Source organism: Chionomys nivalis, chromosome 2 (genome assembly GCF_950005125.1).
Source record: "Chionomys nivalis chromosome 2, mChiNiv1.1, whole genome shotgun sequence".
NCBI lineage: Eukaryota > Metazoa > Chordata > Mammalia > Rodentia > Cricetidae > Chionomys > Chionomys nivalis.
The window spans coordinates 91,518,218-91,535,651 of NC_080087.1; the positions used below are offsets into that span (position 1 = coordinate 91,518,218).

At 43.0% G+C, this 17,434-nt stretch overlaps 1 protein-coding gene across 1 annotated transcript; it reads left to right on the plus strand.

Moving 5' to 3' along the window:
• The first annotated feature begins 1,394 nt into the window (after positions 1-1,394).
• LOC130869255 (uncharacterized protein C2orf78 homolog) lies at positions 1,395-7,715 on the plus strand. The gene is made up of 3 exons (XM_057761262.1): positions 1,395-1,401; positions 3,840-4,115; positions 5,842-7,715. Exons 1-3 carry the CDS (start codon positions 1,395-1,397, stop codon positions 7,713-7,715), a joined length of 2,157 nt encoding a protein of 718 aa, XP_057617245.1.
• Positions 7,716-17,434: the final 9,719 nt, after the last annotated feature.

The window sequence follows — 17,434 nt, forward strand, 5'->3', positions numbered from 1 at the left end:
GGGTTCATCCACTAAAACAGTTTACATGAACCGATGGAAGATCACCAACTCTAACCAAACTGGGAAGGAACAAGCATGGGACCAAAATAGTCCCTCTGAATGTGGTTGAGAGTTGACTTGCTGGGGCAGACTTGGGGGTCACTGGCAATGGCACCAGGATTTATCCCAACTGCATGTCCTGGATTTTTTGGATCCTATTCTCTTTGGATGTATACCTTGCTCAGCCTAGATATAGTAGGGAGGGCCTTGGACCTTCCACAAACCAATGTGCATTACCCTCTATGAGGATTGGATAAGGGTTGTGTGGGAGGATGTGAGGAGGGATTGGGAGTAGGGAAGAAGTGGTAACTTGGATTGGTAATTTTTTAAAACCTAATCAATTAAAAACCATTCAGAGTAGCTGAATCTAGGCAGCACAACGGCAACAAGAGATTGAAAAAGGGAACAGTTGTATCCATGCCCACCTTCAGCCGTTATGTTGCTTGTTCCTACCAGCAGTATCCAAATAAAAGCATCTTCATGATACACAGTGGACCACTGATTTGGAAGTTCAAAGTGGCATCACCCATGAGTGTAATGATGAAGGGTCAGGCTGGTCCAAGAGTAAAAACATACAAAGAAGGGATGAAAGTATATAAGAGACTTGTCCATCCAGCATGGGGCAGCACAGAATAAGGAAGGACTGTAGGAGAAGCAACAAGAAGACAAGTGTCTTAGAGTTCATCAACATGCATGCAGCACACCGAGCCCTGACCTTGCACATAGTCACAAAGGAACACTTTGATCTCTTCCTTGGGTCATAGACAGATGCTGATGGCACAAAAGCCAGACGGACTGGAATGGCCTATTACTGAGTTCCCTCAACAGCGATTCTCCCTCCTGCCTGAGACTACTCACTGTATGTAAGTGTAGGCTGATGGGACACTTTCTGTTGGAAAGTGACCCATTATATGTACATTATACACCGCTTCATCAGTGAACCTTACAAGAGCACTGCCATGATAGCCTAGGCTAAACGCCATGAGAAGTGGCACTTCCATGCCATGATTGCCTCTTTCAGTAGCCCACACCTCAGCCTCCATGGCTACTGTGGGTCTCCTGGCATCTTCTCCAACCAATCCCATCTTCTAGTTAGGAATTGAACCTTCCCATTGGCTGTTGCCTCATTTATGACATCATTCTCCCTCCAACCCTACCAGCACCTGGTAGAATCTTGGTGTTTCCGTGGTGATGACTGTAAACAAATTTGGATCATCACAAGTCACAGGTGACCAGTGACCAGTGAGTGCTGTCTGGTACTGGACACACTTGCCACTAAGGTCAGCTGATCAGACAAAGCCGACCAATTATCTTGCTCCATTATACTTTGGATTGTTGATCCTCTCCCCTTGACCATGTCAGGTAAGGATAGAGACTTTAAAATATGTGATCTTCTCCATTGACTTTTACTATACTATTAAATCTTTACTGAATGTGGATACTATTGATGTTGATATAGATATCTAGATTTGAATGTCACATTTAGCTTTGGTTCTTACTAAGTAGGTGATTTTAGACAGACAGTTTATTCTCAAGTGTTTTCCATCCACCTCAAGGAGTAAACAGTGTCACTATGCTTGGGTTCTGTACTGTTGAGTTTTCAGAGGAAAGTGAACAGGGAATAAAATCAGGCCCTTTTGGATGGTATTAAACTACAGAGACACAGGAACATGAACAAGGGACGCAGAGATCTAGCACTCCACACCACTGATGAGAAAGTCTCCCCCCACTACTGTTTCCAATCTCAGTTTAAAAATCAGGACCACGAGGGGTGCACCCACCCACTGTGACAGTGGAACTGATTTATTGGGAGCCCACCAAGGCCAGCTGGTCTGGGACTGAATAAGCATGGGTTGATTCCGGACTCTCTGAGCATGGCGGACAATGAAGGCAGATGAGAAGCCAAGGACAATGGCACTAGGTTTCGATCCTAATACATGAACCGGCTTTGTGGGAGCTTAGCCTGTTTAGATGCTCACCTTCCTGGAAGTAGACAGAAGACCTTCGTCTTCCCGCAGGGCAGAGAATTTGGACTGCTCTTCAGTATCAAGAGGGAGGGGGAATGGTGTGGGGGGAGGAGAAGAGGAGTGGGGATAGGGGGAGGGAAGTGGGGGGAGGGGGCAATATTTGGGAGGAGGGGAGGGAAATGGGAAACGGGGAGCAGGTGGAAATTTTAATTAAAAAAGAATAAAAAAAAAAATAAAATAAAATAAAATTCAGGGCTACTCTAACAGTATTGGTCACACCACGGATGGTGGCACACAACTATAATCACAACATAGAACTGGATGGGGTGGAGGTGAGTTCAAGTCTAACATGTTCTGCACTGGCCTCTCTCCCTACTCACCAAATGAATATTGACTGTGGACAAAATGGTGACTGCCATGTTGTGCAGTTACTTGGGCTTCCCTGGATTAAACATGGAGAGTCGACGAGAATAAGAGGACTGTGGAATCTGAGAAGGCAGTTATTGTACTGAAAGAAATATTGACAGTGTTGCTGGAAGGACAGACCCACAGGAAGTCAGGGAAGGGGGCAAACACAGTACAGGTCTAGAAAGTATATAAATATAAGAAGGCACACTGTAGAGAGGACCCTGGTGGTCCACAATGGTAGTTTAGAACACAATGTTGAAGACGACCACAGATTATAATGAAAACAGACAAGGCATTGTCATTTCCCAAGCCATGTTTAACCAAACGTACTGTTCAGATTAGTCCGTACAAAGGTTCCCTGGCACATATAGAAAGAATATCCTGATCTGGTCCCTGGCTCTTACACTCCATCCAGGCCACTTTCTGCCCAATTCCCCATGTCTCATGTGCACTGGTGGTATTGGATAGGATCACCTGGGGCTGTGAAGTCCAGTCAGTTAGAGTCTGACCATGGCAACTGACACGCTGTTGTGAGGGGGATTCTCACAAGGATTCCCCCTTAGAAGAGATATAAAAATTAACAGTTACTGAGGAGCTGTTAAGAAAACAATTTAATCAACAGATATTAAATTGAGAAGCAATCATATTCAGAGATAAACCCTATAAAACATTAACAGTCTCAAGAAGACACACTAAACTGGTGCAAACAAGAAGAAATTTTGTCAGTAGGTTGTATTTCTGAAATCATATTTGAATAATGCTTAAAAGTTATAAAATTATAAGAGATCCTCAATAATACAAGAAATGCAAGGTGAAAAAAGAGAGAGGGGGGAAGGAATAATTACCTAAATTCAGTATACATTTGTTAAACATCATTACAGAAAAAACTCAATAAATTAGAGATTAGCTTGGTGGTCACGGCAGGGGCTCCAGCACCAGCACTTTAGAGGCAGAAGCAGGTCTGTCTGTGTGATTTCAAAGCTAGACTGATCAATGTAGAGTGAGTTTAGGTCACTCTATACTGTAAGATCTGCAGAGAACAGGACAAAGTTCCAGGTATGGAATATGCCTATGGGTCTCTTCCCCATAATAACCTCTGTTGTAGAATATATTTGCGAGGAAGTGTCCCAACAGGCATTATTATATTACAATCAGGAAAAAGAAGCATCATGTCTAGATCTGAGTGAGGATTAAAGCAGATTAACTAGGATTTCCATACCCACACAGGAAAAAGCAGACAGTTCATCTAGTGATTGTCATCCTACATAGCACCACGGATCAATCTTAACCCATTTGTTTGGGATATGTAAGGGAACAAAGGTGCTAGACTCTCTCACTCAGTACAACCTGGAGATAACACAGTCCCTCCCGGGGGCAGAAAGCTTCCATCTCAAATTTTTCCAACTCTCTTCTTGCTTCCTACAGAAAATTGCCAAAGTGCACCTTTCGCTGGGACAGAATGTGCTCTGCAGTCCCCTGTGCCTGTGCTGAGGAATGCCACACCCTCAGCAGGAAGTGTGTGCAATTTCTACGGGGTCTGCACCCCAGCTGTGAGCTCAGCATGGCTCCTGTCATCAGACTCCAGCACATGCTGCCAGCAGCTCACGGACAGTGCCTGTCTTTACCAACGAGCTGGCACGACCATGCTGACTGAGCCGACTGACCAGAACCAGATCTCTGCTTCGACATTTTCCTATCCAGGTGTTCTCCACTGGGATCTCAGAGAAAGCACCACCAGAAGGGAAGCTCCATTCCTGGATGCCCTTTTAACTGTCATTGATCAGAATATCACCCCCTTGTCTCGGTCTACAACAGCCCAGTGTGATAATACTTTCCATATCAATGCCTTACCGCCATCCTATCCAATACTGTCTGCCTGCCTTGTACAGGCAACACCATCAAATGGACCAGATCAACGATATATCCTGGCACCTTGCTACCTGGATGGAAGTCAGGTCTATTACAATGACCAGAACAGCCTGGGTCCTGGGATGGCTGAAGAATTCTGGCAGTGCCAGCAGGCCTATGGCTCTGTGTCCTGCTCTGGGAACCAGGCTTCCTCTCTGCACCCAGAGATGGTGATGGCACTACAGGAGATTCAGGCAATGAATGTCCAAACACCTTTCTCCACCTCTCCCATCTACTGGCCCACATCTGCTCAAACCAGTCTTCAAGGTGAGTAAAGCCAGGAGGGGAGGTGTGACATCAGCCCTCAGAGGAGACACAGCTCTACCTTTCAGAAGTGGATATCCACACAGAGGAAGAATGGGAGTCCTGACATGTTGGCTGTGGCTCAGGCTCATTACCCCTAAATTCAGTCTCTATAATGAGAGAGAATACAGGAAAGTGAGTGACATCCAACCTTTATTCAGACATGTCCAAGGACCACACTACAGGAACGCATTTCACTGCCAAGGCTAATCGGCCCCATGCACCAGCTCACTAAAATCATCTCCTTCCTAATCTGTGTCTCCAGATTCTAGATGACATCAAGAATGTTTTCTGTTTTTGTACCACTAAGTTTCCCCTGAGTTGAAACTAGTATCCAGAGAAATGGAACCCTGAATGTGACCTGGAGGAAGTCTTCTCCCACACTCCAAGTGTCTGCTGTGACATTCTCTAACACTTAAGCTGTAGTGACAGTTTGCTTTGACCTGTGTAATATTGATAAGCAGGGTTGAAGCATCTCACCCTATCTGTCTCGCTCAACCTCTCTCTGTCTTTGTCTCTGTCTCTTTTCTTCCTCTAGATCTCTCTTCCACTTTCTCTTTCTCTTTTTCTTTTACTCTTTCTTTCTGAATCTTCAGCAGTGACCCAAGGTCAAGACTATGTAGACATGTTCTCTATTACAAAGTTGAAGCTCAAAGCTTTCACAGTCTTACATTTTCGTATCACTAACAAAAATTCTGTGAAATGTGGAGCTTAAGGAATGTCAGGGCTTTTGAACTGCTTGCCTTTCAGGATTGAGGAACTGATATGGATACCTAAACCCATATAAAAATCCAGGCTTCAGGGGGCATATAAGTAATACAATGAACAGAAGAAACTGTCAGAGATGAGCAAGATTAGTAAATAGTGAGCAACACAACCTGTCTCAGAGCAAACTTCCAAGACAATGAGAGGCACTGTTTCAAAGGAAAATGGGGGAGAAAGGGAAGAGTGCACACCAAGGAATTCTGCCAACTTCCCATGATCACTAAGCATGTACACACCACACAAACACGAGAGAAAACGTGATCTCACACGGTCATGAAAACCAAATGAGTAGTTACTATGTGTCTCCAAAGAGGGCTGCTTTCCCTGCTCCTCCAGCAGAACTCATAGCAATGCCTGCAACACTGCTGCAGGAGCCTCAGTGCTCAGGTGCACTGAAAGGGGGGTAGCATCTCACTTACCAGGCACTGACTTCGAACTTCCTCTTTTTCAGTGGTGGAGAGGGAGATGACTCTGGGATTGACACCTTCAGGGCAGACACTGTGTCTGCTGCAGAGTCCAGACCTCGGCAATGCCTGCACCCAGGATGCCCAGATGAAGACAGCACCTGCCAATGGGGACAGGTTATTAATTGCCCTCATGCACAGTCCTTCTGAATTCCTGACCTTGCTTCCAGCCCCAAGCCTAGAAAAGACACAGAAGAACAGTGCAGATGAGATGAATGCTGAGCAATCAACACCTCTGGATTCCTATGAGGGCACAGAATCTAACCAAGATGCATTACCCCTCCCTTTAGCACACCCCGGCATGCAGCAGCCCTTGAACTACAGTGATGCTGGGATCCTGAGGCAGAAGCAAACTTCTCATAATGCCACTTTGGGAAACAGTAGCCTTGGTCTGGAAGACACTGAGACTCTGAAGAGTGCCATGGAGTCTAGCACTGATTTTGCAGACATGACCACACTGGTGGCAGATATTCACCTTCCCCAACTCTTAAACTTCAACACTGGCCTTGACCAAATGGAAGATTGCACAGCAAGCCAAATCAAGGACTCCAAAGACATCAAGAGGGATCAGGCTCAGTCACGCACCAGCATCTTTATTGGACGATCTGAACTAGGGATCAAGAAAAACCAGAAAGTCTCTGATGTGCTTCATGGAGCTCTTCAGGCTAGAAACCATCACGAGGATATGCTGAAGGAAGATGATCCTGGAACCATTAAAGGGGCTATAGACAACATGGCCAACCAGGGCAAATCTCAGATATTTGTACCCAAGAGGCCCAGCATAGCAAGGGCACAGGGGAAAGAAAAAGCTAAGGAGACTAGAGAAAAGAACTCCAAGAAAACAGAGGAGCTGAAGCCTTCAAGACACAGAGTCAAGGCAGAAGAGAAGCCCGCCATCCCCAAGACCAAGAGGAAGAGGAATCCACCTGAGCTCAGCCATGACAGCTTTAAGAAGCCTCGAACTCACCTTGGCATGCACATGCTGGAGTCCGTGCAGGTCTTTCACCCACTGGGGAAGAAGAGTGAGAAGAAAACTGGCATCTCCTCCTCCCGGGCTCTGCTAAACTTCAGCAGCAACAATGATCCCCAGACAGGCCCAACCACCACATCCCTGGGAGATGTGCCCCGTGAGGGTCGAGGCCCTGGTAAAGCCCCAGGCAATGCTCAGAGAACAGAGAGCAGTGCTCACAAGTGGTGTCCATCTCTGTCCCTGGATGAGTTGCCCCCACATGGGAAGGTCAAATTAGTACCTCTGCCTTTCCTAGCCATGGACAAACCTCAAGACAGACCTGTTTCCAGAAAGCTTCACGGCCTGGCTTCACACAGGCCCACTACAGCTTACCCAGTGAGGTCTCATTCCCACTCTGCTAGGCAACCCAAACTCAAGCCATCCCAACCAGCTCCTGCCAGCACATCACTGATGGCCTCTGACAAGTCAGCTCTGTCAACTGCCACCAGTACCACACGTCCAAATGTAAGCAAGCCCATCCAGTCTTGCACTGGGCCTCAACCGCCTGCCTCTTTGCCTGCACTCTACAGAGCATCATCTCACACTTCACTCCACAGGGAGCCTCTTTCTTTTGCCACAAACAAGACCCTAGATCCTCACCAGCCTCAATCCCAATACCTCAGGCAAGACTTCAGCCACCAACCAGTTCCATGGAGGAAAGTGGACATTCCAGAGCCAGTCTTCTCACAGCCCATCACTGAAGAGCAGAGGCCAGAGAGGGAGGCCATGAAGAGGAGGGCCCAACAGGAGCGAGAGAATGCTGCCAAGTGTACCTCTTGGGGCAAACCACAGCTTTTCCTTCAAAGGGAGAAGGATATGGAAATTTCGAGATATTATGGCTATGCAGTGTAAGTGCTCCCCAAACATTTGGAACACAATGCTATTCAACATACACAGGTAAAATGTAGATACAGATATTCATGCATATGTGAAGTTTAAAGACTTAGCTGAATGTCTAGACATATAGGTACATATATAGGGATGCAGATTAATATCTAGATATAAGCATATATATTTTTTGAATGGACAGACATAGTTTATAAATTTATAAATATTTGAAGACACTATAATTGACTGTAGAAACTTAAGACTGCTATTTCATCTATGAGTATATAGAGAGGGCTTTGATGTCTTCCTTAGAACTTTACTATTATTAATTTATGTTTCCAAATTATGTAATAATATATGTTATATAGATACATCATATGCTATAAGTCAGCGGTACTTCTTATTTAATGTTAAAGCTGTTAGCAAAAAGCTCTAGTGGCAATAAGATTATTTTCCTGGACTTTAATTTTCAGGATTCTAGGATGATGTGGGAGTCCCCTCTGTATGATGTGAATATGTTTTATTACTATTGGTCATTAATGAGTAAATCTGTTCCAGCCAATGACTGAGCAGGTCAAAGCCAGGTAGGAAATTCGAACTGAGATATAGAGAGAAAGCAGGCAAACTCAAAGAGATGCCATGTAGCTGCTGAAGGAGAAAGATGCCTGAATGCCAGAACATTGCCAATAGGTCATGTGATAACTCATGGTGATAACAGATTAATATTAATAGGCTTTATTAAGATGTTAGAGTTAGCCAGGAATATGCGGGGGTCATTGGCCAAACAGTACTGTAATTAGTGTGGTTTCTGTGTGATTATTCGGGTCAGAGTTACTGAACATGGTAGGTTTTCTAGATTGTATACTGTAAAGTGAACACACTCCTGCTGTCACCACACTTCCTCCAGTTATGAACCTCAAACACAAGCCCTTTAAACATCAGTACTCTGCGATAGAGATCTGCCTGCATTTTCATGATATGAAACATAGGGTCCATGTATGCATAATCAAGATCCTCCCTTGAAAGAAATTCTACAAGGCAGAGTATCTTTCTGAGATGGGTTGATTTGGATTACTGGGTTTATCCCAAATTGTATCATTCTTTGAAATTATCCATTTAACATGTTCATTTCTCTTGTGTGTGTGTGTGTGTCTGTGTTGTCCACATGAACTACCGCGTATCAAATGTGTGGAGTGCTCACAGAGGCCAAGGCATCAGGTCTCTGGAGTCTGGAATTAAGAGAGATTGAAAACCATCATGAGGTGCTCTGAATTCGACCTGGGGACTCTGAGAGAAAATCAAGTGTTCTTGTCTACTGAGCCATCTCATTGAACCCGAGTTGAGTACACATAATGGAAACAACATAACCTTAGCCTCTCTATGGCTGCAAAGACTTGACTGTCTACGTACATCGCATTTTCTTCACCCAGGGAAACGCTGCTGTTGGATACCACGCTAGGTTCCCTGATGTACTGTAGACAGTGCTGCAATCAACATTGATGGGCAAGTGCCTCTCTAATATACCAAGTTCTTTGGGAAGGTACACATGAATCATGCGGTGGGCCAGATGCAGGCTTTGGTGGTCCCGGAACACTGACAGCCAATCAGGGTGGAAAACGTCCAATCCCCAGCAGCAGTGGATAGCATTCCTCTCTGTGAATTCCATTGGCAGCATTTGTCACTTTGTTCTAGTCGGCCTTGAATGGCATCCAGTGGAGGTTACCTATGCATTTCCCTGATTTCTCCTGAATCAGAACATTTGGATGTGCTCACCCTCAGTTTTTCCAAAGTCTGGGAGAACAGTCTCTTTCTTTCCCCTTGAATACCTGTGTTGTCTTCTTTCTTATGATTTACACATTTAAGTCTAAATCATCTAGATATTAATCTTCTAACTGAGGTACCAGTAGCAAAGATTTCACTTGGTTTTCAAGAACAACCCCTCAAAGAATGGCTTCTCTTGCTGGCAAAGAGTCCTTTACTTCCCTGAGCAACCACTGATCAACTGATATTTGATTGCCTGATATTTTCCTCCAGCCTGACCTGTCCCTGAATCTTCAACTCTTTGCACTATTCTGTGGTCTAATCATTTCAGGGTTTGTTACAGACTGTCCTGAGGCATATGGCATTAACCTTTTATGGGGTGACACATAAGAAATAGAATTAATTTATATATGAATATTGTTTCTCGAGACAGTATCTCTTTCCATATCACTGAATATTCGGGAACTGACCTCACTAATCAGGCTAGCCTTGAAATCACAAAGATCTGCCTGACACTGCCTTTGTAATGCCTTTGCCTGTGTCCCTGCCTCAAGAGTGCTGGGACTAAAGGAATGCACCAATATTCCAGGTGAAAACACCGTTCTTTTTGTATATATGGATCGTGGGTTTCCCCACCATGATTATGTGAGGATGTATGTTAGTAACAGTACATTTTTGATAGCTACCAAAAGTCACAGAGGCTGAACTGCTTGCGTTTACAACTGTAATTCAATACAGATTCATTGTTCTGAAAAATTGCTACTGAAACAGAGATCATAGGAACACCTTCCCCATTACTATAAGGGCCTAAGTGCAGAGGGCACAGAAGGAGGGGAGCATCTCACTTACAAGTCACTAACTTCTTCCTTGACTCTTTTTCAGTGGTGGAAAGGGAGAAGTCCCTGGGACTGACACCTCAGGACAGACACTCCATCAGTTGCAGTCCACAATATTGCTAGTATTCCACCCTGGATTCACAGATGAGGATGCCACCTGTTGATAAGGACAGGTCATTGACTGCCCCCATCCAAAGGTCTCCCAAATTCCTGGCCTTGCCAACAGCTCTCTTGCTAGGGGGGAAAAAAGGAAAACAATGTGAATGAGATGGCAGCCAATCTATCAGTGCTTAAGGACCCCCTAAGGGCACACAGGAAACCTAGTCCCATCGCTTGTCCCTTTAGCACACCCCAACTTGCAGCACACACTGTGCTTTACTGACACTAACACCCTGAGGCAGAAGCTTGCTTTTGATCATGTCTCCTTGCTAAGCAGCACCTTTTTGGTCATCATGAGCCTGGGGAAAGCAGAAGTGATGGGCTCCAGCATAGACTTTGCTGACAAGACTACACCAAGGCCAGATATTCACCTGCAATTTTTCAAATAACTCAATGTATTAAACATATGCAGAGATGCACAGCATCCTTATCCAAAGACTCCATAGTCATCAGGAGGGAATCAGCTGGGGCTCATGAGCAAGACAAAACCAAGAGGACCAGAGAAAACAGCTTCAAGAAAACAGAGGAGCTGGAGCAGTGTAGGGAGAGTCAAGTCAGAGGAGAAGCCCAACATCCCAGGACCAAAAGGAGGAGGAATCCACCTGTGCTCAGCCACCACAGCTTTAAAAAGCCTCGAACCCACCCCAGCATGCACACGCGGGAGTCCGGGAAGGGCTTTCACCTCTTGTGGGGGAAGAGAGAAGAAAACTGGACTCCCCTGAACTTTGTCAACTTTTTCTGCTACTCTCTGCTCTATTATTACAAGAGTTATTGAATTTGAGCTCTGGGGAAGTGGCATTGAATAACTGCAGGGTGACACATAGAAAATAGGATTCATTTATTTATTCACTTTCTTTTAGTTCCTTGAGAGAGCAAAGCCCTATATGTCCTAGTACTAACATCATAGACCAGGCTAGCCTTGAACTCAGTGATCTGCCAGCCTCTGCCTCTGCTGCTACCTCTGTCTTTTGAGTCCCTGCCTCAAGAGTGCTGGGACTAAAGATATGCTTCAACAATCCAGATAGAATCAAGATTCTTTCTGTACATGTGGATCACCAGGTTTCCCAGCATGATTTAATGAAGAGTCCATGTGTAGGCCAAGGCGATTCTTGCTACTGACCTAAAATAACAAGAGACTTAACTGAATGTATTGACTTAGCTGCATGTATTTACAATGGCAACTCAACTCAGATTCTTTTTGTGTGACAGTACCTTTGTTTCACTTGTAGGCTGAACTTCGGACAATGCCTGTCTACTTCCAGATAGTACAGCATCTGGATTTGACTCAAGGAATGTATTCAACCTGTCCTTAGATATTTATGGTGTTTCTATTTTCTCACTATGTAATCCCCAACTACTGTGTAGACACAATACTGTCCATTCTAACAAGGCCTAGTTGCTGTCCAGAGTCACTGGTCTAGATAAATATAACAAGGCCAGCAAGAAAGGATCCCACCACCTGTATCCAAACATCCTGACAGTGGCATGATTGACTACAAGAGAACAATGGAAAGCAATAGTTTAGGGAGGTCTCTGGTTTGATCACTCTCTCTGTGTTTTTTAACTACAGAATTTGGGACTCCATGAGTCTACTGTGCTTCACTGTACTCCTCAGAAAAACAGAAAGGCATTTGAATGGATATACATTAATGTTAAGATTATTATTTTAATCTTTATGTTTTCAAATTAAGTGTCTTGTAGAATAACACTTGTTAAACAAAGCTCAGGAATTATTTTACATATTAAAGCAATTAACAAAATGATGTATTTGTAATGAATTCTTCTCATGGACTTTCATTCTCATTGTACTATTTATTCAATGAACAGATTATTCTGTATATTGTATACTGACCACAGCACTCAGTTCCCACTACCTAGCCATTTTTTAGCTCTCACCAAAAATCTTAGGCAATGTTCTTCTGCTTTATAGTATTGCTTACAATTTCATGAATGTATATATGTAGAAATGTGTCACCAAGGATCCACATAGTGAGACAGGATAAGAAGATATTTCTGTGGGTCTGGATACATTTGGTACAACATAATTATCTCGAGTTCCAAGAATTCTCCTGCAATCACCTTGACTGCATTCATTGTTTTTACTGTAACGAGTTCCACTGTGTGCAGACATCACATATTTCTTATCATTTGTTCTGCTACTGGACACCAAGTTCAGGCCCTAACACAGGTATCCTAATCCTGAAAAGGCTGCAATATACAGTAATGTGCAGAGCAATAATCCATCCAACACCTTGGAACACTATGAACAGGAGGAGTGGTAGACCTGGTTTGGTGTTTAAAGACACTATATATTGAAATACACAGAAGGTACAACACTTCACACTACACCCACCAACTGATTTGTTGCTCCTATGGAAGCAATACTTGGAAGTCCCCAATTTTCAGATAACTCTCCACTTCTTATATTCTGTACCATCTAGAAAGATCAAGTCCAAGTGATCTTAGCTAAAATATCTCAATGGGATAGTCATTTTATTATGGGGGAAAAAAAAAAAAACAGGCTACACTACTCTACCTGAGTGCATTAGCTCTTACACACAAACCATTGCACTCCTGCTTCCATGACAGTCCCTGATATTTGGATGAACTGCATTGTGCATGATCCATTTTGGCATCTCACCCCAACAGCAGCCACAGCCACTGAGTATCAACAGCCAAAACTTTTACAATTTTTCCATCAGCATCAAAGCACACAGAAAAGGAAGTCGAGAAAGGAGGCAGACTGGAGCAGTTCCATCTACACCTGCAGCTACACTAATCTCAGCAGAAGCACAAAGATTTAGAAGGGAAATGCAGAGGCCCATCCATTCCCTTCAATAAAACAGTAGGAGTTCCCTACTCCTGTGATCCTGTGACCTGTGATCCTCTGAGTCACAGGAGATTTTGTTGTGAATCACGGTACAACATAAAAATTCCCTTCTATGTTACAGAAACACATAGATAACTGTTATATATATATATATATATATATATATATATATATATATATATATATATATATTTTAAAAAAGCCAGGTATACTTCCACATACAAAGAAAGGTCCTGGGGAGGAATTTATAGGAAGTAGTCTGGGTTCCGCCGGGTCACATGAGGCTCTCCACGACGAGGTGCTGGGTCAAACTGAAGAAAAGAATATTTTAAAGTGTCATCTAATTCCATGATAGCAGCCTGATTTCCACAGCGGTAGCAGTAATTGGGCTCACTAAGTGTTTCTGTAACAAATTGTGGTATGTCTTGACATTAAACTACGTCATGGACCAAATGTGCCACACTAATGATGAGCGTTTAGCACAATTTGAGGTGAACTTACTACACTGTGTTCTAGATCAGTCTGCCTGCTGTGTCCTAGGAAGCATTCTTTTTGGCTGGTTAAACAAAAGGGATCACTGACTGCTTCATCTCCTTTGCACTTGGAAATTTAGTTACATTGTTTAACTGGCATGGATTAATAGAGTCAGAGTTTTATTTTTAAGATTTCACAAGCTGGGCTGGAGAGATGGCTCAGAGGTTAAGAGCATTGCCTGCTCTTCCAAAGGTCCTGAGTTCAATTCCCAGCAACCACATGGTGGCTCATAACCATCTGTAATGGGGTCTGGTGCTCTCTTCTGGCCAGCAGGCATATACACAGACAGAATATTGTATACATAATAAATAAATAAATATTAAAAAAAAAAAGATTTCACAAGCTGACTTCCACTTAATTCATTACCCTTTATTTTATTGAAATGTATACTAACTGAAGACGAGATTCTTGGGAGTATGTTGTCATAACATTAAAGAGATTTCTTTTCATTTAAACTAAAAAAAAAAAATCCCTTCTATGAAAGCCAGCCTGCTAGCAGAAAGGGAGATTACAGTTCAGTGCAAGTCTGACTGCTGGATATCCTACAACTGAAACAGAGGGACAATCGTCAACTTCTTACTCATACCAAATAAAAGGATCCAAAGAGCCTTCATCTTTTGGGAGGTCTTGAAGAGTTTCTTGACCAACATCTCCTGAGTCTTAAGACCACTTCTGGGACGTAGAATATAGCAGGCATATGGCTTCAGTGAGTGCCATATTCCACTTATTCAGGGTCCCATTTCTCAACTTCTCTAACTTACTTTTGCTCTCCTTGGAGACGCTATCCATAATTTTCAGGCACTGTGACGATACCATGGTACCACCAACGATAAGAAATGTTTTGTACACATGTGAGCAGGCTCTGTGCAGACCTGCCAATGCCAATTCTATCAGGGGATGGCCTTTGTGCAAAGTCACACACTAAGCAGATTCTGTAGATAGGGAGGGCAGTCTGTTCCACTGCAGCTTGCAAAGATCCCCTCACTTGGAATTTTGTATTGTAGATAATACAACAAGTCCCTTCAGCTCCTAGTTTTCAGGATTCTCAAGGGGCCATTGCACATTATAACAGCTCTTACGCATCTGGTAATATCAAACCAATCTTTTTACACTGACTCAAAGACCAGAACATGGCCATCATATACCCATCCACTTGAATGTATTATTGAATTTACTTTAGTGTATTACTGAACACAGCATGGTCTATGTTTTAGTTTGCGCTCACCTATACACTTGGCACAATTAAGATTTTTGTCATTTCTGAGTTAAAGACTTCAGGAGTTCATTGACAGGGTATGTGGAATTCAGTCAATTTCTTTCATAAAATGCAGTCAGAATAAGTAATGTCACATGTGTGTCTCCCTAACAACGTACATTCCTACAGAAGGGGAGAACAAACGAGCACGAGTGATAGAGAAAAGAAATAATTCCACCCAAGTCAACAGTAATGACCTATGTTGGGTTACATACACTGGACATCATTTTTAGATGTAGATGCATAAAATAAAGCAAAAACTCACATGGATATGGTATATAGGACAGGAAATCAAAGTCCTTAGGGCTCTTTCATTAATGGAAGCCAGCAACACAGCTATGTAAAGTCTCCCCTAGGAATGAATGAAATGTCTATGAGCTTGGGGAGGAGTCCTGTGCACTTTGTACTTCAGTTTCCCTAGAACTGTGAATGTATCTGCTTTGAGTCTCATAATTCTCCTCCTCCTTCACAAAGAAAGATTCACTGTGGAAGAGATGCTGCTCCACAAACAGGGATGGGCCTGCTTCCTTGGCTTCCTCTGCTTCTCTTGGTTGCTTTTCCTTTACATCACCAATGTGCATGTTGGATTGAGTCACTCATTACTATCAAGGCCCCCCACCGCTTACAATGACCATAACAATCCAACAGGAAGAGCAATGTTTCTAAAGCCCTATAATTCTCCCATAGTCCCTGGTGAATTAATCTCATTCCTAAAACCATCAGGAACACAGGCCCATCCATTTATAGGCAAAGCACAAGAAAGACATCAGAGATCACCCACAATGCACTATTCCATTGACACCTCTGGCCCTTGTTATCTTATCAGACCATGTTATTAATGGGAACCCCAAAACTGAATAATAATAATGAACAAATTGGCCAGAAAAATGCTTCCTTTGTGACGCTACTTAGAACACAACTGAGATACAACAAAGGGGCAATAGTGACGACTTCAAGTACCAATGCACACACTCCTATTTAGCTTATATAGCATAAAACAAACCAGGATCCTAAGGAAAGAGGATAGCTCAATTCAGTGGTTGCTGCCCTGAAGTAGTCTCTAGGACTCATTGTGGAAAATGATCTTTATTAACAAATGACACAGAAGGACCTAGCCTATGCTCGGCAATACTATACAAACACAGTTGGACTTGGAATATGTAAGAATGTTGGCTGAGAAAATCTAAAGAGTGCCAGTAAGGAGAAATCCCCTGTGGTCTCTGATTTACCTTTAATCTCAATGTACTGCCTTGGTCTCCTGTTCTGGATTGCTTAGACAATGGTCTGTAAAGGATAACATGGAAGACACTTGATCCTGTACCAACTTAGCTGAGATTTCTCTATTTAGGTCTGTATCTCATTTTTTAATTGGGTTATTTGAAATTTTGAAGTCTAATTTCTTGAGTTTTTTATATATTTTGGAGATCAGTCCTTTGTCTGATGTGGGGTTGGTGAAGATCTTTTCCCATTCAGTAGGTTGCTTTTTCTCTTATTGACTGTGTCCTTTGCTTTACAGAAGTTTCTCAGTTTCAGGAGGTTCCATTTATTTATTGTTGTTCTCAGGGTCTGTGCTACTGGGATAATATTTAGGAAGTGGTCTCCTGTGCCCATGCATTGAAGACTACTTCCCACTTTCTCTTCTATTAGGTTCTGTGTGGTCAGATTTATATTAAGGTCTTTGATCCATTTAGACTTGAGTTTTGTGCATGGGGATAAATATGAATGTTCAACATCCTTAGCAGTCAGGGAAATGAAAATCAAAATAACTCTGAGATACCATCTTACACCTGTCAGAATGACTAAGATCAAAAACACCAATGATTGCTTATGCTGGAGAGGATGTGGAATAAGGAGAACACTCATCCATTGCTGGTGGGAATGAAAACTTGTACAACCACTTTGGAAATCAGTATGGTGGTTTCTCAGAAAATTGGCAATCAACCTACCTCAGAATCCAGAAATTCCACTCTTAGACATATTCCCAAAAGATGTCCAATCATACCCTAAAGACATTTGTTTGACTATGTTTATAGCAGCATTATTCGTAACAGCCAGAACCTGGAAACAACCTCAACCAATGAATGACATCTTGAAATTTCCATGCCAAAGGGTGGAACTAGAAAACACCATCCTGAGTGAGGTAACCCAGACCCAAACAGATGAATATGGTATGTACTCACTATGTATATATGTAAATAAGTGGATACTAGCAATAACCAAAGGATATTGAGCCTATATATCATAATCCTAGTGAAGCTAAGTAACAAGGTGAACCCTACGAAAAACATAGATTCACCTGGGAAGGGGAAAAAGACAAGATCACCTGACAAAATTGGGAATATAGGGGTAGAGGGGAGAATGAAGGATG